The sequence below is a fragment of the Polyodon spathula genome, chromosome 20, assembly GCF_017654505.1.
Source record: "Polyodon spathula isolate WHYD16114869_AA chromosome 20, ASM1765450v1, whole genome shotgun sequence".
NCBI classification, from domain to species: domain Eukaryota; kingdom Metazoa; phylum Chordata; class Actinopteri; order Acipenseriformes; family Polyodontidae; genus Polyodon; species Polyodon spathula.
The window spans coordinates 27,763,357-27,780,288 of record NC_054553.1 but is presented as its reverse complement, the minus strand read 5'-3'; the positions used below and the strand labels follow the sequence as shown (position 1 = coordinate 27,780,288).

At 41.5% G+C, this 16,932-nt stretch overlaps 2 protein-coding genes across 3 annotated transcripts in view; both read left to right on the top strand.

The window, feature by feature from the left end:
- The first annotated feature begins 11,818 nt into the window (after nucleotides 1–11,818).
- Nucleotides 11,819–14,932, top strand: LOC121295542 (putative sodium-coupled neutral amino acid transporter 10). Of its 2 annotated transcripts, XR_005946940.1 has the most exons (5): nucleotides 11,819–12,110; nucleotides 12,544–12,589; nucleotides 12,731–12,796; nucleotides 13,141–13,280; nucleotides 14,794–14,932. XR_005946940.1 is itself a non-coding variant. In XM_041220291.1 (4 exons), the coding sequence occupies exons 1-4, from the start codon at nucleotides 12,021–12,023 to the stop codon at nucleotides 14,840–14,842; spliced, it is 345 nt and encodes a 114-aa protein (XP_041076225.1). In that variant the 5' UTR covers nucleotides 11,819–12,020; the 3' UTR covers nucleotides 14,843–14,932. The 2 variants fall into 2 exon arrangements, 1 of the variants encoding a protein (XP_041076225.1); XM_041220291.1 differs by lacking the exon at nucleotides 12,544–12,589.
- Nucleotides 14,933–16,859: 1,927 nt separating this feature from the next.
- The window catches only part of LOC121295460 (BAH and coiled-coil domain-containing protein 1-like), a 17,388-nt gene continuing 17,315 nt past the window's right edge, over nucleotides 16,860–16,932 (top strand). The window contains exon 1 of the mRNA XM_041220095.1: nucleotides 16,860–16,863. Within this exon, the coding sequence (XP_041076029.1) occupies nucleotides 16,860–16,863 (4 nt within the window). The remainder of the gene's footprint in view (nucleotides 16,864–16,932) is intronic.

Genomic DNA, 16,932 nt, shown 5'->3' with positions numbered 1-16,932 from the left:
TGAAATTCAGCCAGGGAACTCTTAAATGGAAAGAATAAAGTGTGGTCAAAGCTAACAGACTGGGAGGACATTAGTGTGGCTTTGTGGTTAGGGTTTGGGGACTGGGAGCCAGTTCTACCTAATGGTCAGAGATGAGGGACTGGGAGGAAGGGTGGTCCAGCAGTTAGAGTTCAGGGACCGGTCGGGGAGGGCAGTCTGACCCAGTTGTTAAAGGGCTGAGAGCAGTGTGTCCCCATGATTAAAGTGGAGGATTGTAAAGCACATTTTCAGTTTTCAAACAAAGGGGTTGATTCTCTTTAAAAAAAAAAAAAAAAAGAACTTAGTTAAATGGATGTTAAAGGAAGGTTTGATGTCATCTTTATTACTGTGTTTTATGAGCTTTAAAGTTTCTCAAACACATCTCATCAGAGGCTCTCTGTGTGCTCGCTTTAATGCCTGTGAAAGGAGCCACGGACTGCAGCTTTCATCTCATCGACAGCGCTGGTCGTAAACATTATAGGGAGATGGAATAGGGGCTCTGCTGCCTCACGCTGGCACAGTTCTTCCATTAGCCCAATGGCAGTCTCCAGTTAAAGGGAATTTAGATACCTGCTGCAGTTACAATATTCATCCACTTGGAGGCAATGTGGGCTATGCAGAAATGATGGAGCTACCCCAGTAAATAGCATTTTTAAATGAATAAACAGAAGTCATCAGTAGATGTCATACCTATCATATTGAGTTATGATAATAACTAAGTCTTGCAACTATGTGGCTTAAAAGGAAGGCATAGGACTTAATGTCAAGGAGAACAGTATTTATTGTGCCTAGTTAGTGAAAGAATATTTTAAAGGAGTGCTTACCAAGGTTTTCAAATCTATGTTCTTACCTCTTACTGGCACAAGCAATATTATCACTGCCCCCCTTTTCCTTCTACAAGGGTCTGACTGCATTTGGTTATAATCAGAGGTACCAGGATGTATATAGAACTCTGTGTTTGAAAAATTAGCATGTCCTTAACGCGAGGTAATAAAATAGATTTGAAAGCATTGGCTAGCACTACTCTCATTACAATCACTGCCCTTTTGAAACTTCAAATGCTTTCACCAGGTGTCCAATAAGTGGGTCTTTAATACTAAGTACTTACAGCTTCAATGCACTGCTATAAATATAAAAACGCAGCAACCATTTGTGTCCACCAGGAGGCACTACAGAGGCCGAACAGGTCCCCAGTCATGCTAGCCTGTGAAAATAAGGAAATTCTTGAACTAATAAAGGAGTGAAAAATACCTGCGGCAGAACTGTTGTGACAGGTAGGGCAGAAGAAGCAAGGGTGGAAGGCAGACTGAGGAGGATAGAGGGGGGTCCCAAATTCTCTTTTCCGTCCCTCAGTGTCCCATTTATCTTTTTCGCATCTCCCGTTTACATTGTGCATGCCGTTGAAAGTGGAAACGATGACAAAAAGGATTGATAAGAGTTTGAAGGGAGATGGAGGGGTGTTGGATGGAGAAAGCAGATGTTTCGGGAGAGGGAGGTCATTGAGAGGTCAGGGTTTTTAAAGCCATAACCACCCACCCCCCCACTCTCTCAGCTACACAACAGGCTCCATATCTGTCTGTCTATAGACTGCTGTTCAGATGGACATGTATTCTTCAGCACCCAGGGATGTTAAGAACTAGAAATCCCACAGTTCTCTGGTGCAGCCTTTACTTCCTGCTCCTGTTCCTAAAACGCCCTTACAGTCCAATATAGCACTGCACACATTGAATTTATATAACGCCTTACCTTAGCAAGCTGCTCAGATTTTATAGTGTCCTTCTCCACCAGCACCTGTGATAAGGTTGCATCTTCAAATAGATACTTTAGGAAGTAGATGATACCAATCTGTCTCCAGTAATGTACAAGCTTCATTGTAGCTAAGAAGTGTACACAGTCCACTGCCCCCTGCTTGAAATAGCTGAAATGACTGCTTGTAAGGAGGGGGGGGGGGGGGGGGGGTCAGTAAAGAAAACCTACTTGATAATTTGTCATTCCGTGAGATATGTTGTAGCTCTCGAAGCAAAAAAAAAGAAAGAGTGAATATTGACAAAGGTTTAGGTCTGTGAAGACTGTTACACAAGAACTGGAAGCTTGGCTGAATGAATCTAAAGAGGCTTTGAAAACAGGACTATGATGTAGTGTAGCAGCAGGTTGAGATCAGCCAGCAAAGTGGAAAGGTCAAAGTCTAACGTGTTTCTTTTCCCTCTCAGGAATCAGGAAGCAGAGACAATATAAAAAGACAAGCTGGAAAAGTCAACACTCCTTGCCAGCAGAAATGCAGCTCAAAGACATTTACAGAGAATGCTGTGAAACACCCACATGCTGGAGCAATTCTGAATGAGCACAAACGTCATAATATAGTAAGGATAATGTCTAAATGGAAATGGCATTCAAACTCTTCACTCCTTCGTTGTGATGGGCAGAAGCCGTATTAAATACTGTGCTCGTTGAGTCCCTATCGGGAGTTTTTCATTTGCCAAAGTAACGTGTTTTTTTAAACGCAGTGTGCTGTTTCTATTTGGTTGTCTGTGACTCAACAATACACACATTCATTCTGTTTGGGTTCTCTGGTTTTGGAACAAGCAAATATTAAGCAAGTGAAGAATTACATCTGTCTGAGAGCCTGCTGGGTAAGTGTAGTTTCCCACGATTGAGTTCAAATTTAAAATGGGCTTCTCTCCTCCCACGTATAGCCCCCTGGACATGCTCGTTTATCAGAGCTTGTTGACAGTCCAGTTGTTTTACACGCTTCGTAGCCTTCTTGAAACCAGCCTAGCGATGTGCTGCCTGCTAATCACATAGGTGGCAACTTTCAACAACTGCAAGATATAAAAGACGTCAAGCTCTGCTAAAGATCAGAAAGCAACACAGCAATTAAGTGCAAATAAATAATTCTGTATATGACAGATGAAAAGGGCCATACATATTACAAAGAATGCCTAACAAATGACTTGACATGCATCTAGTTATTGCAACCTGGGAATCCACATACTGCTGTACTGTTTCAAATCTACAGTCACGCTGAGGGAAAGCTCCTCGTCACTTTGAAACAGTGAACCTCATTTTAACTTCGTTCAGCAGAGCTCTGCTTCACGACAAATAAACCGAGCATTGAACCAGCACAGGGGAGGTTTGAGCTGGGCTCCCGTGCTCACTACCGTTCATTCATCATGTCTGGAGGATCCTTCACTCCGCTCGAATCCACGACCTCAATTACCTAATTGAACATCTTGGTTCAATTAAAACAAACAAGGAGCTGCGTAAAGCAAGGCTCCAGAATGTTCTATTCAATGATGATGTCATTCTAGCCTGACGTGTATTTTTCATGTTTATATTGTAGTTTTAACAATACAGTAGAATGGATCTGTGCAATATACAGTGAAATATATGGACACGTTCATACATGTGATACCTGTGACAGCTGATAGTCTGGATTAAGACCTGCCTCTTTGTGCCCTTCGGTTCCCTTCACATTGTGCATAGCTGATCACAACAGTTGTATCTTGATATGTTATTAGCTTGGCTCTGAAATGATTTTATAAGTATGACTCCTCAGTCACACCTGACATCAGGTCACACGTTTTGTCCTCGGTGATCTCAATCTTCGGAGGTAGGATAGAAGAAGAGACTTTAAAAAGACATTCAAATGACAAAGCGGTTTATTTTCGAAGTCACTTCAGCTCAGCATAGCTTGTGTCATTTACATATTTTGACAGAGTTGAATTAACTTGTTTACATTCTCGCTTTTGCCAACAGAAACACACAGAAGAGGCTTTTCAAGGGGCCTGCATGTGTTTCCGATCAGTGCGCTTGGGCCAGGGCTGCCAACAGCTCCCAGCCGTTCTCAATTACAACCAGAGACAGACAGGCCTGCTAGGCATGCTCTCTGGCACCCCTGCTGCAACATGCTTGCAACTGCAACAGGAAGCAATGGGCACCAGTTCATTGTGGATCTGTATTCAACGTTACCTGCAGAGAGCTCTTCTAACGCAGAGTGGGGTCATGACTGATCTCTTGGGCAGGATAGGGTTAAAACAATTAAAATACAATATATTTAAATACGTAATAAAATACAGTATAGTATATATATATATATATATATATATATATATATATATATATATATATATATATATATATATATATATATAGATAGATAGATAGATAGATAGATAGATAGATTATGGAAATAAGCATCCTATTGCATAGGGTTAATATGTGCTTGATTGATCACGATCAATCTCAAACTGTAATTGTTGTCATGCTGCACAGGTGCTCCAAGCTAGGGATCATGGCGTATTCGTTTCTCTTCCCTTCCTTCCTTTCTCTCTTTCTGTCTTGCTTGTTTTGCTCAAACCACGCGTCGCTTGTTAGTCAGTAGCTCTGGCCCTGATTAGTTGCAGGTGGAGTCAGAGCCATGTGCTTTTGATTGTGAGCAGAGCTTCAACGCCTACAATTAGAACCGAATGTCCCACCCACGCGTTCAAGCCCTGGGCCTCATGGCCATTTGCAGTTTTTTTTTTTTTTTTTTTCCAGATTTATTGCATGGAAATGAAATAATTGCTTGGGTAGCAAATTGCCAAAATAGGCAACATATAAAAGACAAGAAAAAATATCTAACCATAATTGCATAAAAACAGACCCGAAACAAGAACTGCGATGGATGTAGTGGAACAGTCAAGCCATGCCTTTCAGAACGACAAGAAAAGCAAGGAAGACTGCTTCCTTTGTGCTACTGTGGGAGCTGTATATTGATGTTTACAGAATGCCCAGGACAGGACTGGGTGCAAACTTAGCAACTTGGCAGCTCTCATAGAGCAACTTGGTATTGCAGTGGATGGAAGATCTATCCTTCAGCAAGACAGTGTGCTATTTCTTACATCCACTAGGGGCAGTGTTGCAGAAGGGCAGGTTTACACTTTGCCATACCAGGTGCTTCGGTCAGGCATGATTCAGAGAGCTCTATTGAAGTCATTTCTGACTTAAGTTACTATAATACATTTGTTTATTAACGGTAATATATCATACTAGACCATGTATAAAAGAGCCACACCTAGATTGCATTTCTAGATCACGTTTCAGTACAGATCTCTGTAGTTTTTCTGTGCAGTAATTGTGAACAGTTTGTGTCAAATACCAACCTGTTGTGCGTGTGTTTGTGAGAATATCAGATCCTGGAGATGAAGGGGGGTGTCTGTCTGTCCATTCATCTGTTTGTTTCTCTGTCACTAATCAGACTGTGTTCCCACCTTCCATTGCTAATTCTGTACGGTTCGGCACACCCTGTGGATGTATCCGTCATGAACATCAACCTTTTTTTTTGTTGTGGCAACTTGATTTAAACAAAAGCACAGTGTCTACATATTTACACAGGCTGGGGTTTAGCTGTGTGGGTTTAAACACTGCAAGCTGCACATGGGAAGGCTTTGGCAAAACTTGAATACAAAATGAAATAAGAGTTGCTATTACAGGGTAAATAGAGGCTCCAATTTCATTGCAATTCAAACACCAAAGTAATCACAAGCACCAGTTATAAATCATATAATGCAATACAACACACCACACACACACACACACACACAGACACTATATAAATATATATATATAAAGAAACCACATCTAGGGCCGATAGAAATTGGGTACAAAGATTGAACCATTTTAGGAAGCACAAAGAGTTCAGTATATGCATCCAGCTTTTCATTTCCTTGTCAATATGCTCTACAGGTACATGTTCCCATTACTATAGTACCTCAGTGAGGACACTGGAATGACTCCTGTTAGATTCTCATTTATACTTCCTAAACTGAACAAAACTTCACACAGGGTAAAAACAGAGAGATCTCAGTGGGCCCTATTCATTATACTTTCGGGACTGTTTTGAGAAATGTTATGTTAGGAAAAGTTCAATTGTTTTTAAATCCATTTTTAATCAGCTGTATCAAGCTTTCAGTTCTTCAACCTGTTGTCCTTGTTTTAGAGATGGTTAGATGTTTATTATTAGCTTTCAAAACACTGTTTGATCTTATATTTCTATGGTGATGATATATATATATATATATATATCATATTTATCATATATATAAGTCAGCTAATCAACATACAGTACAATACATGATATACTGTATAGATAACAACACAAATAGATAGGCTACATGTCTTAGTAATATAATATAATACAGTATAACATAATGAATCTTGCAATCCCATGCAATAGACCGGCACTGATCAATGAAAGAAGGCAACAACTGTGCTGCCTATTTCTGAAGCTGTTTTGCTGAAATCGAGGGAGGGCAAGACGAGAGAAAGAGGGAGATTTATTGTAGCTGCCACTCACAGCCCTGTTTATTATTTAAATTGAAATGACACACTTATATGTTACAGGTGTAAGTAAGACTTGCATAATCTTGTCGTGCCAATGCATTGTAATTTAAATAGAAGGGGGGGGGGGGGCTGTCTGTTACACTTTGCATGACACCAGACCTGTTCCTATTTCAGTGCTGGGCTCAGCAGTGCCAGTGATTTACTCTGACTACTAATTTGGCCAGCCAGAATTCTTATCATCTGATGCCAGTGGTTTAATTTGTGCTCAATTGCACCAAATAAATCATTTTAGCTTTTCATTTTCTATTGTACTTTTGGCTGCTGTGGAATTCCACGTTGGAGCAGGGCAGGCCAGTGCTTACCAATGCATGCCTCAGCACAGTCGGTTCCAGCCTCACCCCAATGGAAAGTGCTGGCTTACTGGTAAAGCTAGGGATGAGCATGCACTCATTTACTGCTTTCCTACCTGGCTGACTGCCTTCCCAGCTTGTTTGTCAAGCCCTTTGATAAGCAGCACATGAGAAGAGTCCTCATAATCTCATAAATATTTATAAAGTTTGTTTAAAATCGGCAGTTGATCATATTATACCCACATTCTTTGTAAAGGGTCCATTGAAGGCAAGGGGAAAGCCTTTCACTGCTCTAAGGAATCAGCCAGAATGTAATCAACCAGCTGTGGTTATCCTAGAATTATCCACGATAATATGAGGCTGAAGGGACCCAAGAAGATTCATCGGTGCTAACAAAACCTGCTGGAATAAAATCCATCTGTGGTTCATCTGAACAGGGAGCAGGTTGATCAGGTGGACCCCTAACAGTGCAGTTTGGAGAAGCCAGGCATACAGATGGACTGAGAGACACAGACGGACACGATCTGTGCATAATGGGTCCAGATTTCGAATGAGCCCCTGAAATATGGCTAAAGCATCCGACCGCAACAGCCAGATGATCTGCACATCCTGTGGAGCATAACTATCCTAATTTAGCAGTGCAGAATGACCTGCAGAATGATAACTGGGGCTCACTTTTGCTAATGACCATGCTGGGTTATTTTTAGAGTAATTGTAAACAGGTTGTGTCATATACCAACACACTGTGTGTGTGTGTGTGTGTGTGTGTGTGCGCGTGCGTGCGTGCGTGCGTGCATGTGCGTGTGTGTGTGTATGAGTTTTTGACAATCTCAGGTCTTTGTTGATCTTTTTTTGTGTTTAATAATAAAGAGAGAATAACTTCATTTGCAGTTCCATGGGAAAGGCAGGTGGAAAGATGAAACAGTAAATGAGTGAATTGGTGCAAGGGCTTCGGTGTGGCTGAATTGGGCTACCTTTGAGATAAAAATAGAGAGGCGGAGATATAGATGGGGGGGGGGGGGCACATCTTTGGAAGGTAGTTTCGGAGAATCCTGAAGCCCATCTTTTGTCATCAGTCAAGGGCAGACATACTTTCTGCTTCACTGCCAAGCCTGGGTCATGCAAAGGCTAGAGCCTCAGTTCAAAAAAGCCGTAAAGCCTGGGATGGAAATAATATCAAAAGGGAGATGAATATAAAGCACTGTAACTGCCTGCTGACATGATCACTGCTCTTCATCTGTTTTATAAGCTCTCACTTGGTGCAGCTGCATGCTTCTGTCCAGCTGGGGAGAGGGAGAGAGGACATGGGGTCGAGGTGGAAAGAGATTCTCCCCCTTTGGAGAAGTACAGATTAGAGGAAGACGTCTTATCGCAGGTTCCACTTTCATTGCGACAAACATCTTTTGGTTCTCTGTATTTCTTTTTACTTTCTGATTTCCAAGATCAAGCAAATCTAAATATATGATGTTTCTTCATGATACCGACTCCCATCCTGTCCTGTAGATCACAAAGACTGACTGTCTCTAGACCATAAAATTGGAATACAGCACAAGAAGGGATTAGATACTAGGAAGCCGTACACAGTTTAAACACTCAGTTATATTTTAAATAATGATAATGTCCCATGTGCTAATAAGAGGAAAGGACAACGATTGCAAAACACCTGTTGCCACCCCTTTAAGGTGTTATTGTTTACCCGTCATGATTCTATGGTCTGACTTAATGGATCTGGAGGGAAGTAGAAGATTGATGTACAGATGTGCCCTACTCCTCTTCTCTCTGTATCAGTTTTATTAGTTCTCCAGCTGTGCCCTAGATCAAAGAGCACCCCCACCGATCCTGAGATCATCCTCAATTAGGCTAAGCCCCCCCCCACCCCCCACCCAATATCTCTGCCTGTCCTCCCGGATTTACAGTCCCATGCAGCTGTTATTTATGAACAATAGGGAAGTCAGCCCTGGTGTTGCACTTACAACCTCACTAGCTGAGCAAATGAACTGCATTGGAAAATGTGTTTGTATGTATGTATGTATGCATGTATGCATGTATGCATGTATGTATAAATCCAGAGCTGGAGCTTTGAGATGTGCTGCGTGAGTAAGCAGTGTTCCCCTCCCCTCCTCGGGAGAGGTGCGCTGCGCTCCTGCCTCCAGCAGGCTGTACGTGTCACAGGATCGCCGTGGGCAACATGGGAGTGGGTTCAGCTTGGTTTCACTTCCACTGACATCAGCAGCAGGCAGGGCATGCATGTCTACACAACGCCATTGTATTACTTACTGTGTATAAAAAATACTAAATAAATCCTGTTCATCTAAAGTGAGATACGGTTGAGGAATGTCTATATTTTTTGTTGTAGTCTATATTTTTTGTTATTGTAGTCTTGCAAAAATAAAATTGGTGCTGCAGAAATATTTTGTTTAGCCAAGATTTATAAGGCTTTGTTTTTCCATGCATGACCACACTATTAATGTAATTCAATGCAGAGTTTGCAAAATAATAGGTAGCTATAATTAACCCTGAGATAGAAATAGAAAATTAATAACCAAAAACACTGCGTGCAATTTCAGACATTTAAAAATACTTCAGTCCGTTTCTTTTAGGGCTCCTGTATGTGTTTCGAGTTTAAAGTTCTGTGTGTGTATATGAACTCTGAACTACCAGCAAAGCACGCAACTCTAGTCATGTGATTCTGTCACCTCAGTGCATTGTGACGCTATCCTGCAGTATTTATGGGTATTTTTCCTTATTTTTTCAGTTTGTTAAGTTAAGTTAAGTTAAGGTATTTGAACATGTTTAACACAAGGATACAGCAACAGGATGAGAAGAATGATAAAATCAAATGTTGCGTTAAGAACTACAGCAGCTCCAATAGCGGGGCAGCTCCAGTTAGTAGGCCTATGCAATTAACCATTTATTGAAGTGCAGTTTCAAGAAAATAAATCTGCTATGGGCTAAATGAAACTAAGTATTGTTCCAATGGTTAACAATGTATTTATTTGTATGTTGTGTATTTAAAAAAAATAATAATAATTTGGAGAACGAACAATATATCACAATGCTAAAGTACAGCTACTGGTTAGATGTTAACCTTTAACATGTTAATCTTGCAGATCAATTAAATACTAATTCCATGCAAAGTAAAGTGTTACCACATACTGCTGATTAAAATTCTGGCTAGTCCAACGTAGGGTTACTGTGTGAATCTCCCCTCACCCCATGTTCTGTGGGCAAGTTCTGCTAAATAGACTGTCATTGAGGTGCTGCTGATGGGAATTTCGTGCATGCCTGCGCTCGCTAAAAGACCCTTTCAGCCCTAGCTTGCTTGACCTTTCCCAGTTCACGCCACGGTTTTGTTCCCCGCTGACCGCGACACTGGCCACAGGTCACCGGCAGTTTGAAAGGTCGCACAGCGGCCGAGCGCGGGTCACTCAAGCCGGAATCTCTGTCCTTGCGGCGATTGTTTCCTTTTTAAATCTCCTTTCTGATCTGCCCTTTACTGGCTGACCTCTGGCCAATCACCCCCCTCTCCCTCCCGATGGATGAGCCCACTTATTCCATTCTGTTCTGCATTCCCAGGAGCCCTGCCTAGAAAAGTTTATTGAAGGACTGCGTTTTAAAGTTTATTTTGATGTATTGAATAAAGTGTAACTGTTTTATACTGGCACGGGGTTCGTTACAAGACAGGTTTTAATGTTTAAACTGTCCGAGACCTCTGACTTCAGTATAATTCAATGGGGGCCTGAATTATAGCGTCCGCCACGGCTTTAAATTGTGATGGCTACAGCACTGCGGCGTTGTAGCTCAGTTTTGCTCAATGCGACCCACTAAGTCCAGTGATGTATATATAATCAGTCGCTCATCTCCACAACACAGGCACTTCCAAATCACGTGTGATGGAAGACATGAAACACATGATCCCCAGAAGAAAGAGGCTTCAGCTCAGCACTGTTGTTAATTACAGCCGCAATAATTGCAATGCAATGTGTGTGTGTGGACACTGTCTCTGTTCTCAGGTCATTTCACAGGAGCCGATCAACAGCATGTAGCATGCCGGGGATTCTGACGCGTGTCCCGCTGATCTACTCTCTTCTCTCTCCTCTCTGTTATCGCACTGTCAAATTCAATTGTTTAACAGTACATAGACCAGATGGATCAGACTATTTAGCGAAATTCTGCGAAAAAAAAACTGTGCAATGATTCCGTGCTAAAAACTTCCATCACAAAGGTCATTACAGTAGTACCACAATGCGATGACAATGCTACGAACCAGTCAACACTGGTAATCTATTGCCGTGCACACCGGACAAGTGATCTACAGCACCAGCACCACTGTACAATATCTACTACTGGGAATGTTGTCGTTCTGTCGCCGGCATTGGTATTTTTCATTCCTTTTCTGCAGAGCAAGGGCCGGTTACATTGACAGGACATTGACTATTCACAGTTGCCATCAAGTGGAGGATCTTAGAAATGCAGGGAATCAGTTCTGCATTCAATCTGTTGGACGGGGGAGACACCACACTTATTCAAGTTTACCACATTAAGCTTGCATGGTATTTCTGCAGGTTTCCTGTTCTTAAACTATGCATTCACCATAGTTTACCACAGCTAAGTGCATAACACGGTGTTTTTAGCATAGCATTATGTAAGTGTGGTAAATCACAGGCAAGCATGCTAAATCACTGAGAGATCCGGTACGGTAAAATATTGCTAAACTGCATGTGAAGTATAATCACATTTGCATGATAATTTATAGTTTTATGTGAACTCAGATAGAGCTACTGTTTCTTTAACCCATTAATTACCACTGTCCTTATTTCAGGAAAGACTACATTGTAATTTCCTGGAGTATTTTTAACTGGCATTCTTAATTTTCTCTTTAACTGTATTGTTATGATAACTTAGTCTAAATGTAAGGTCTCAAATTACACATATACAGCTTGTGTTTTTTTTCAAAGAGAAATATATTTGTTACTTAACGGGTTAAGAAGCGCGCACGTAGCCGGATTTGGATACACGTGGTTAGGGGGATAGGTCCTCCGGGCTGGTGGAAGTCTTTGAGAATGTTTAGCGGTCCCTCTTGCCTTGACGTGCCTCGTTGTTTAGTATGGTTGGCACTTCCTGGTAAACACAGGCAGGAAATCAAAGACTTCTGGAATGAAAACACGATTTTTTTTTTCTTCTATAATTTTAATGGTGGCTGATCTGTAATATCAGTTGCTAGCTGGATACCAAATGTTTCCTCGGTTTTATACTTTGTGATTCTTTTTTAATACTTTTGTTCAGTTATTGTCTCTTAATACAATCAAACAGAAAGAAATTCAAACAAACATGACTGCTTCAAACTGGGGTTTGATCATGAACGTGTTCAACGGTATCGTGGGAGTGAGTGTGCTGACCATGCCCTTTTGCTTCAAGCAGGTATGTATTCACTTTTTACAGCTGGTTCATATGGAAAGCATATTTTGTTATGCATTTCGGAGACGTAGTTTGGAGGGACACTTTACAAATTTAAGGACTGTTTTAATAATGTTTATTTAAGTGTAGTTTTTAAGGGCTTTTGATGAATTACCAGACGCTTTGAAAACTAAACATGCTGTGATCGCAAGGAACTGAGCTGATAACTTCTCATTCCTCTTAACCCAGCAGGCTTTTACACACTCTGATAGAAGAGCCTCCTCCCTCCCCCCCCCTCCCCCTCCCCCTCCCCCTCCCCCTCCTTTTTAATGGTTTTTGTCTTTGTCAACCCGAGCCCTGCAACCAAACCAGAAACACCTCAATGCAAACCTTGAACTAGAAAAGCACTCTATGCAAACTGTAAAGTTTATTCAGATTTTATTATTTCTATCTGCAGCCTACCTTGCATATGGAAAAGCTGGAAAAATGTTTGTGGAAATGAGGTAAACGTTTCTATTTTTATAACTAATGGCCTGTCTGGTTGTGTGGCACGCTATTGGAAAGCATACTGAAGTCCTCCACACTAGTATTATAAACTGCGTTTGCTGTAATCTAACAGTGTGCGACTTTTCTGTATTTTGCAGCATGATTGGGCAGATGTTGGGCACCTGCATTGCTTTCTATGTCGTCATTGCAGAATTGGGCTTCAGGTAAGTGCTCTTTCCACGAAATTCTTGGACATGTAACTTGAGGCCACCCTTAATCACAATAGTTAAAAGTTAAATAAAACTCCATCCTTTCTGTTTGGCTGCCGATTAGACTCAAAGTGACTGTAGCTAACAAAATCGTTCCTTAAAATGTGTTCCCATATTAACTGCCGTGACCCAGGGAGTGCAAGCGATAACAGGTGAGGCACAGAAAGGGAGAGTCTCCTTTAACTTAACGTGCATGTGTTTCTTTTAAAACTCACATAGTGAAAGTGGAAAACGGCTGAGGTTTATGGATTCATTTTGTTAGCTGCAGTTGCTTTAACTGCCCCTGCTGCTGCTTCCAGGTGACCAGTGGATTCCGTGTGGTCCTGCTCGTTGCAGTGTCCCTCTTCATCGTCCTGCCACTGAGTCTGCAGAGAAACATGATGTTAATCCAGTCCTTCTCTGCCACGGCCCTCATGTTCTACACATTCTTCATGTTTGTGTGAGTATCTGCCTAGTCAAGCATGCAACTACTTCCACCATGAAAACCATTGTAAATGACAGCACTAGCCTCTTGAATTTGTAACCCCTAAGGTTTTATAATAAAACTTACTGCCCTTTTATTAGTTATATTGTTCAGATTGCCCCTCATATTTCATGGTTTAAATTTGTATTTCTAAGACATTTTCTTCACCTTGAATGTACTTCACCCTGTTGGTTCTTGGGACTAGAGGAGTTTAAGATCTTCATTGAGGCCACAAGTTATTTAGACTCCTATTGTATAGCAGTTACTCCCATTCCAGATTTTACTACCAGCTTGGTTAGCCACAGTGTATAGGTAACAAGCTCAGGTGTCATATTAAACTGGCAGGTGAGGAATCTATCAAACTGCTATGCAACGGGAGTCTTATTTCCATCCCTGCGACTGAAAATTTGATTTAAATATTAAGTGCATTTATTAGAAAAAAAAAAAACGTGATGCCTGGGCAGTGGAAAGGGTTACTAAAGTAAACAGGAAGAGGGTAGGACCAGTCAGACCTTTCAAGTCCTTCTGATTGGGCAGGGACGGTATCTCAAGCTCTTTCACCTCTTCTACATGGAAGCCTGCCAGTGCCAGGGAGAGGATGACTCCATGGCAGGCACCATCACTCAGGAACACCGTTCATAACATTCAGGTTAATGATGTGTTTCCTCTTTACACCGCTGCCTTCTAGACAGTGTTGTCTTCGCTCCGTTTCGGGATTATCCAGGGCTCTTGGGTGGAGAAAGTGCACCTGTGGCGCTTCTCTGGTGCCATTCAGTCACTGCCTATTATTGCGACTGCCTTCTGCTGCCATCCGTAAGCAAACTGAAAACAAACCAGATCCGTGTCCCGAAGTTCCATCTTGGTGTGGCAGGGCAGGGCAGGGCAGTCACCCTTCTCTTTGCATGCTCATATTGGGACTGCTCCTGACTGCTGGGGTTGTGATGGCTTGCGTGAACATTAAAGGGGCAGGCTCTGTAGCAAATGCCATGTTAAAAGGCTGATTTATTTATTTATTTATTTTTTTTTTTTTAGGGACACATTGGAAAGGGTGAATACAGGAAAAGCAGTTTTACAAAATTCTAGTCTTAAAAACAGAAAAGCTGTAATTTCGAGACAGAGCCATTCTGCTTAAACTGCAGCAGTTTTCGATGGAGACGCTCCTGATGGTACTAATGTATTGATTTAGTTTGCCCTTTGAAATGGCTGAAGCTCAGGTTCAATATTTGGGATGCTCACACAATAGATTTATGGAAAATAAATCTGCTTTGGGGGGGAAAAAAATTATACAAAAATCAAATAAAAAAAGGCTGAAGAAACGCATTAAAGAAAGCCGATCCCCAGTTTGACTTGACATTTCCTAGCAGGTCTCTGTGCCCTTCATCTTGTGCTCCCCTAGTCCCTGACTGCATGATTGTGGAGCGAGGGGGTGTGCTGAGTTTTGACCTGTCCCTGGATGACCTGTAATCGTCCTGCTCTCCCTCAAATGCAGATGGTGCTGCCCTCCTTCAAACATGGCCTCTTCAATGGGCAGTGGATGAAGCAGGTCAGTTGCGTGCGCTGGGAAGATGTCTTTCGCTGCATCCCTGTCTGTGGCATGTCAGCCGTAAGTACACTCCAGTCTCCTGAGTTTCTTACTGGGCTGTGTCTGCTATAGCGGACCTGATGAGCTCTTGTATAGTCAAATGTGCACATAGTCTTTCAACGCCAGCCGTGCCGCGTGTCTCAAATACAGGCGTTTATCTAAAATAATCAGATGTTGGAGGCGCCCAGGGAGCCTGAAGTTAATGTGACCTTGTTGCATGGTCCTTTATCTCCTTGAGTACAACAGAGAAGGAAAAGCCCTCCCCTCCCCGTCCAACTCCACCCAATCGTGCATCTCATTTGTGTTAGCGTGCCGTGGAAATTATTTAAACTCTTACCTAAAGTATTGTACATAAACCTTGAGGTTTGTGCCTTCAGATGTTTGGATGCGGAAATGGAAACGCTAAAGGCACACATCAAATGTTTTAATTGGCTGCAAAGAAAAAGAAAACGACTCCCATTAAGTTTAATGTCTCCATTTCCGAGTTCTCTAATGCATTGCAACTAGTATTTCTCATCGGACATTTCTAGCCAGCAAGGTTTGAAAAGCTTTTAAAAGCGATCAAAGAAATCCTGTTCGGTACTCGTTCCTCACCTCATAAGTTATTCATCGTTTTGTTTTTATCGTGTTTTCTTGTAATCTCTCAGCCACTGTGGGCAGGGAGCCCCTATAAGTGAGATGTTGCATCTCTGAGGGTTTCTTGCATTAATATTTTAAATAAATAAACCGAGGAGTTTTCACTTGGATGCAGCTGTCTCAAGTACCTTAACAAGCTTGGTGGGGTGAAACGCTGGTCAGACCACTACAGCCCTTAGCAGCATAGCTAGGAAGTATTATCAAAGTGTTTTAAGTTACAGGCACACATGAATGTATACACTCTGTCAACAAGCTGTCCCATTTTGAATTTCCATTAGTACATGCAATAGATGGCCACTGCAAATCTGTGTAGCTACTCCATGCAGCAGCCCCCTGTCTTTCTGTATTGTTATTAAAAGCTCAGTTTTTACTGCTGTTTCAGAGTGGCAGGGCAGGATCTTGCCATATCATCTTTCAACAAAAACATTAAGCACCAAAGAAACTTTATAAGCATCTAAAACGTTTAATCCTCTGTTGCAGCTGTAAATTTTCAATTGGGTGGAATTTTTAAAATTTGCTGCGTTGACAGATAGTGACTTTTGTCGCTTGTTTCCAAAAATGACACGTTTTTTTTTTAAATGTTTTTTTTTTTTTCTTCTTTTGGGTTTATTCATTTGCTTTTTAAAATAAAGTTCTGGCAGGGGTATCAATACAGTAATCACATTTTCTTTTTTTTAAAACAAGCAATTTAAAAAAAAAAAATCACATACAGCTTTTTAAAATAAAGTTCTTGGTAGGGGATTTAATCACGTTTTCTTTTGATTAATGAATTCAGTACATGTGAGCATTTTAAATGATTGATTTATCGCCAATGCGACTTGTTAGTCCTGTTTTATTATGCACTGAAGGCGATTTTTAAAAATAATGTACTTAAATAAAACCCTAACAAAACTGGAAAATGAACAGTATTCCTAATGGATTTACATCTAAACTCACGTGAGTGCTCGGTTTTGCTTTTCGTTGCTCGCAGTTCGTAGAGCATACCAGGATGGCCAGTCATCTTTAGCTGAAGCTTGCTTGTCTGATTCCAGGCAAGTGCTTCCCACCTACGACAGCCTGAATGAGCCGTCCGTTAAAAGAATGAACACCATCTTCACTTCCTCGCTGAATGTTGTCACCACGTTCTACGTCACTGAGGTTTTCAAGCGCTGCCATTGATTTTTCTATGACCTTTTCGTTCATTTTGTTCAAAGTGCCTGTGACGACAAACCTTTGCATGCTTCCAGAGGCCTGGCTGTTACTAAACAACAAAAGGTGGCAGCAAGCGTGCACTGGTTTCATTAACAAGCCTTTTTATACTCATGTTTTGGTCTTGTTAGTGACGGTGCTCTTGTGAGATGCGTAAAACAGTTCTGTTGCAGTGGCACATACCAGATTTGAAATGACTTCTGGTGTAGCTTTTAGATACAT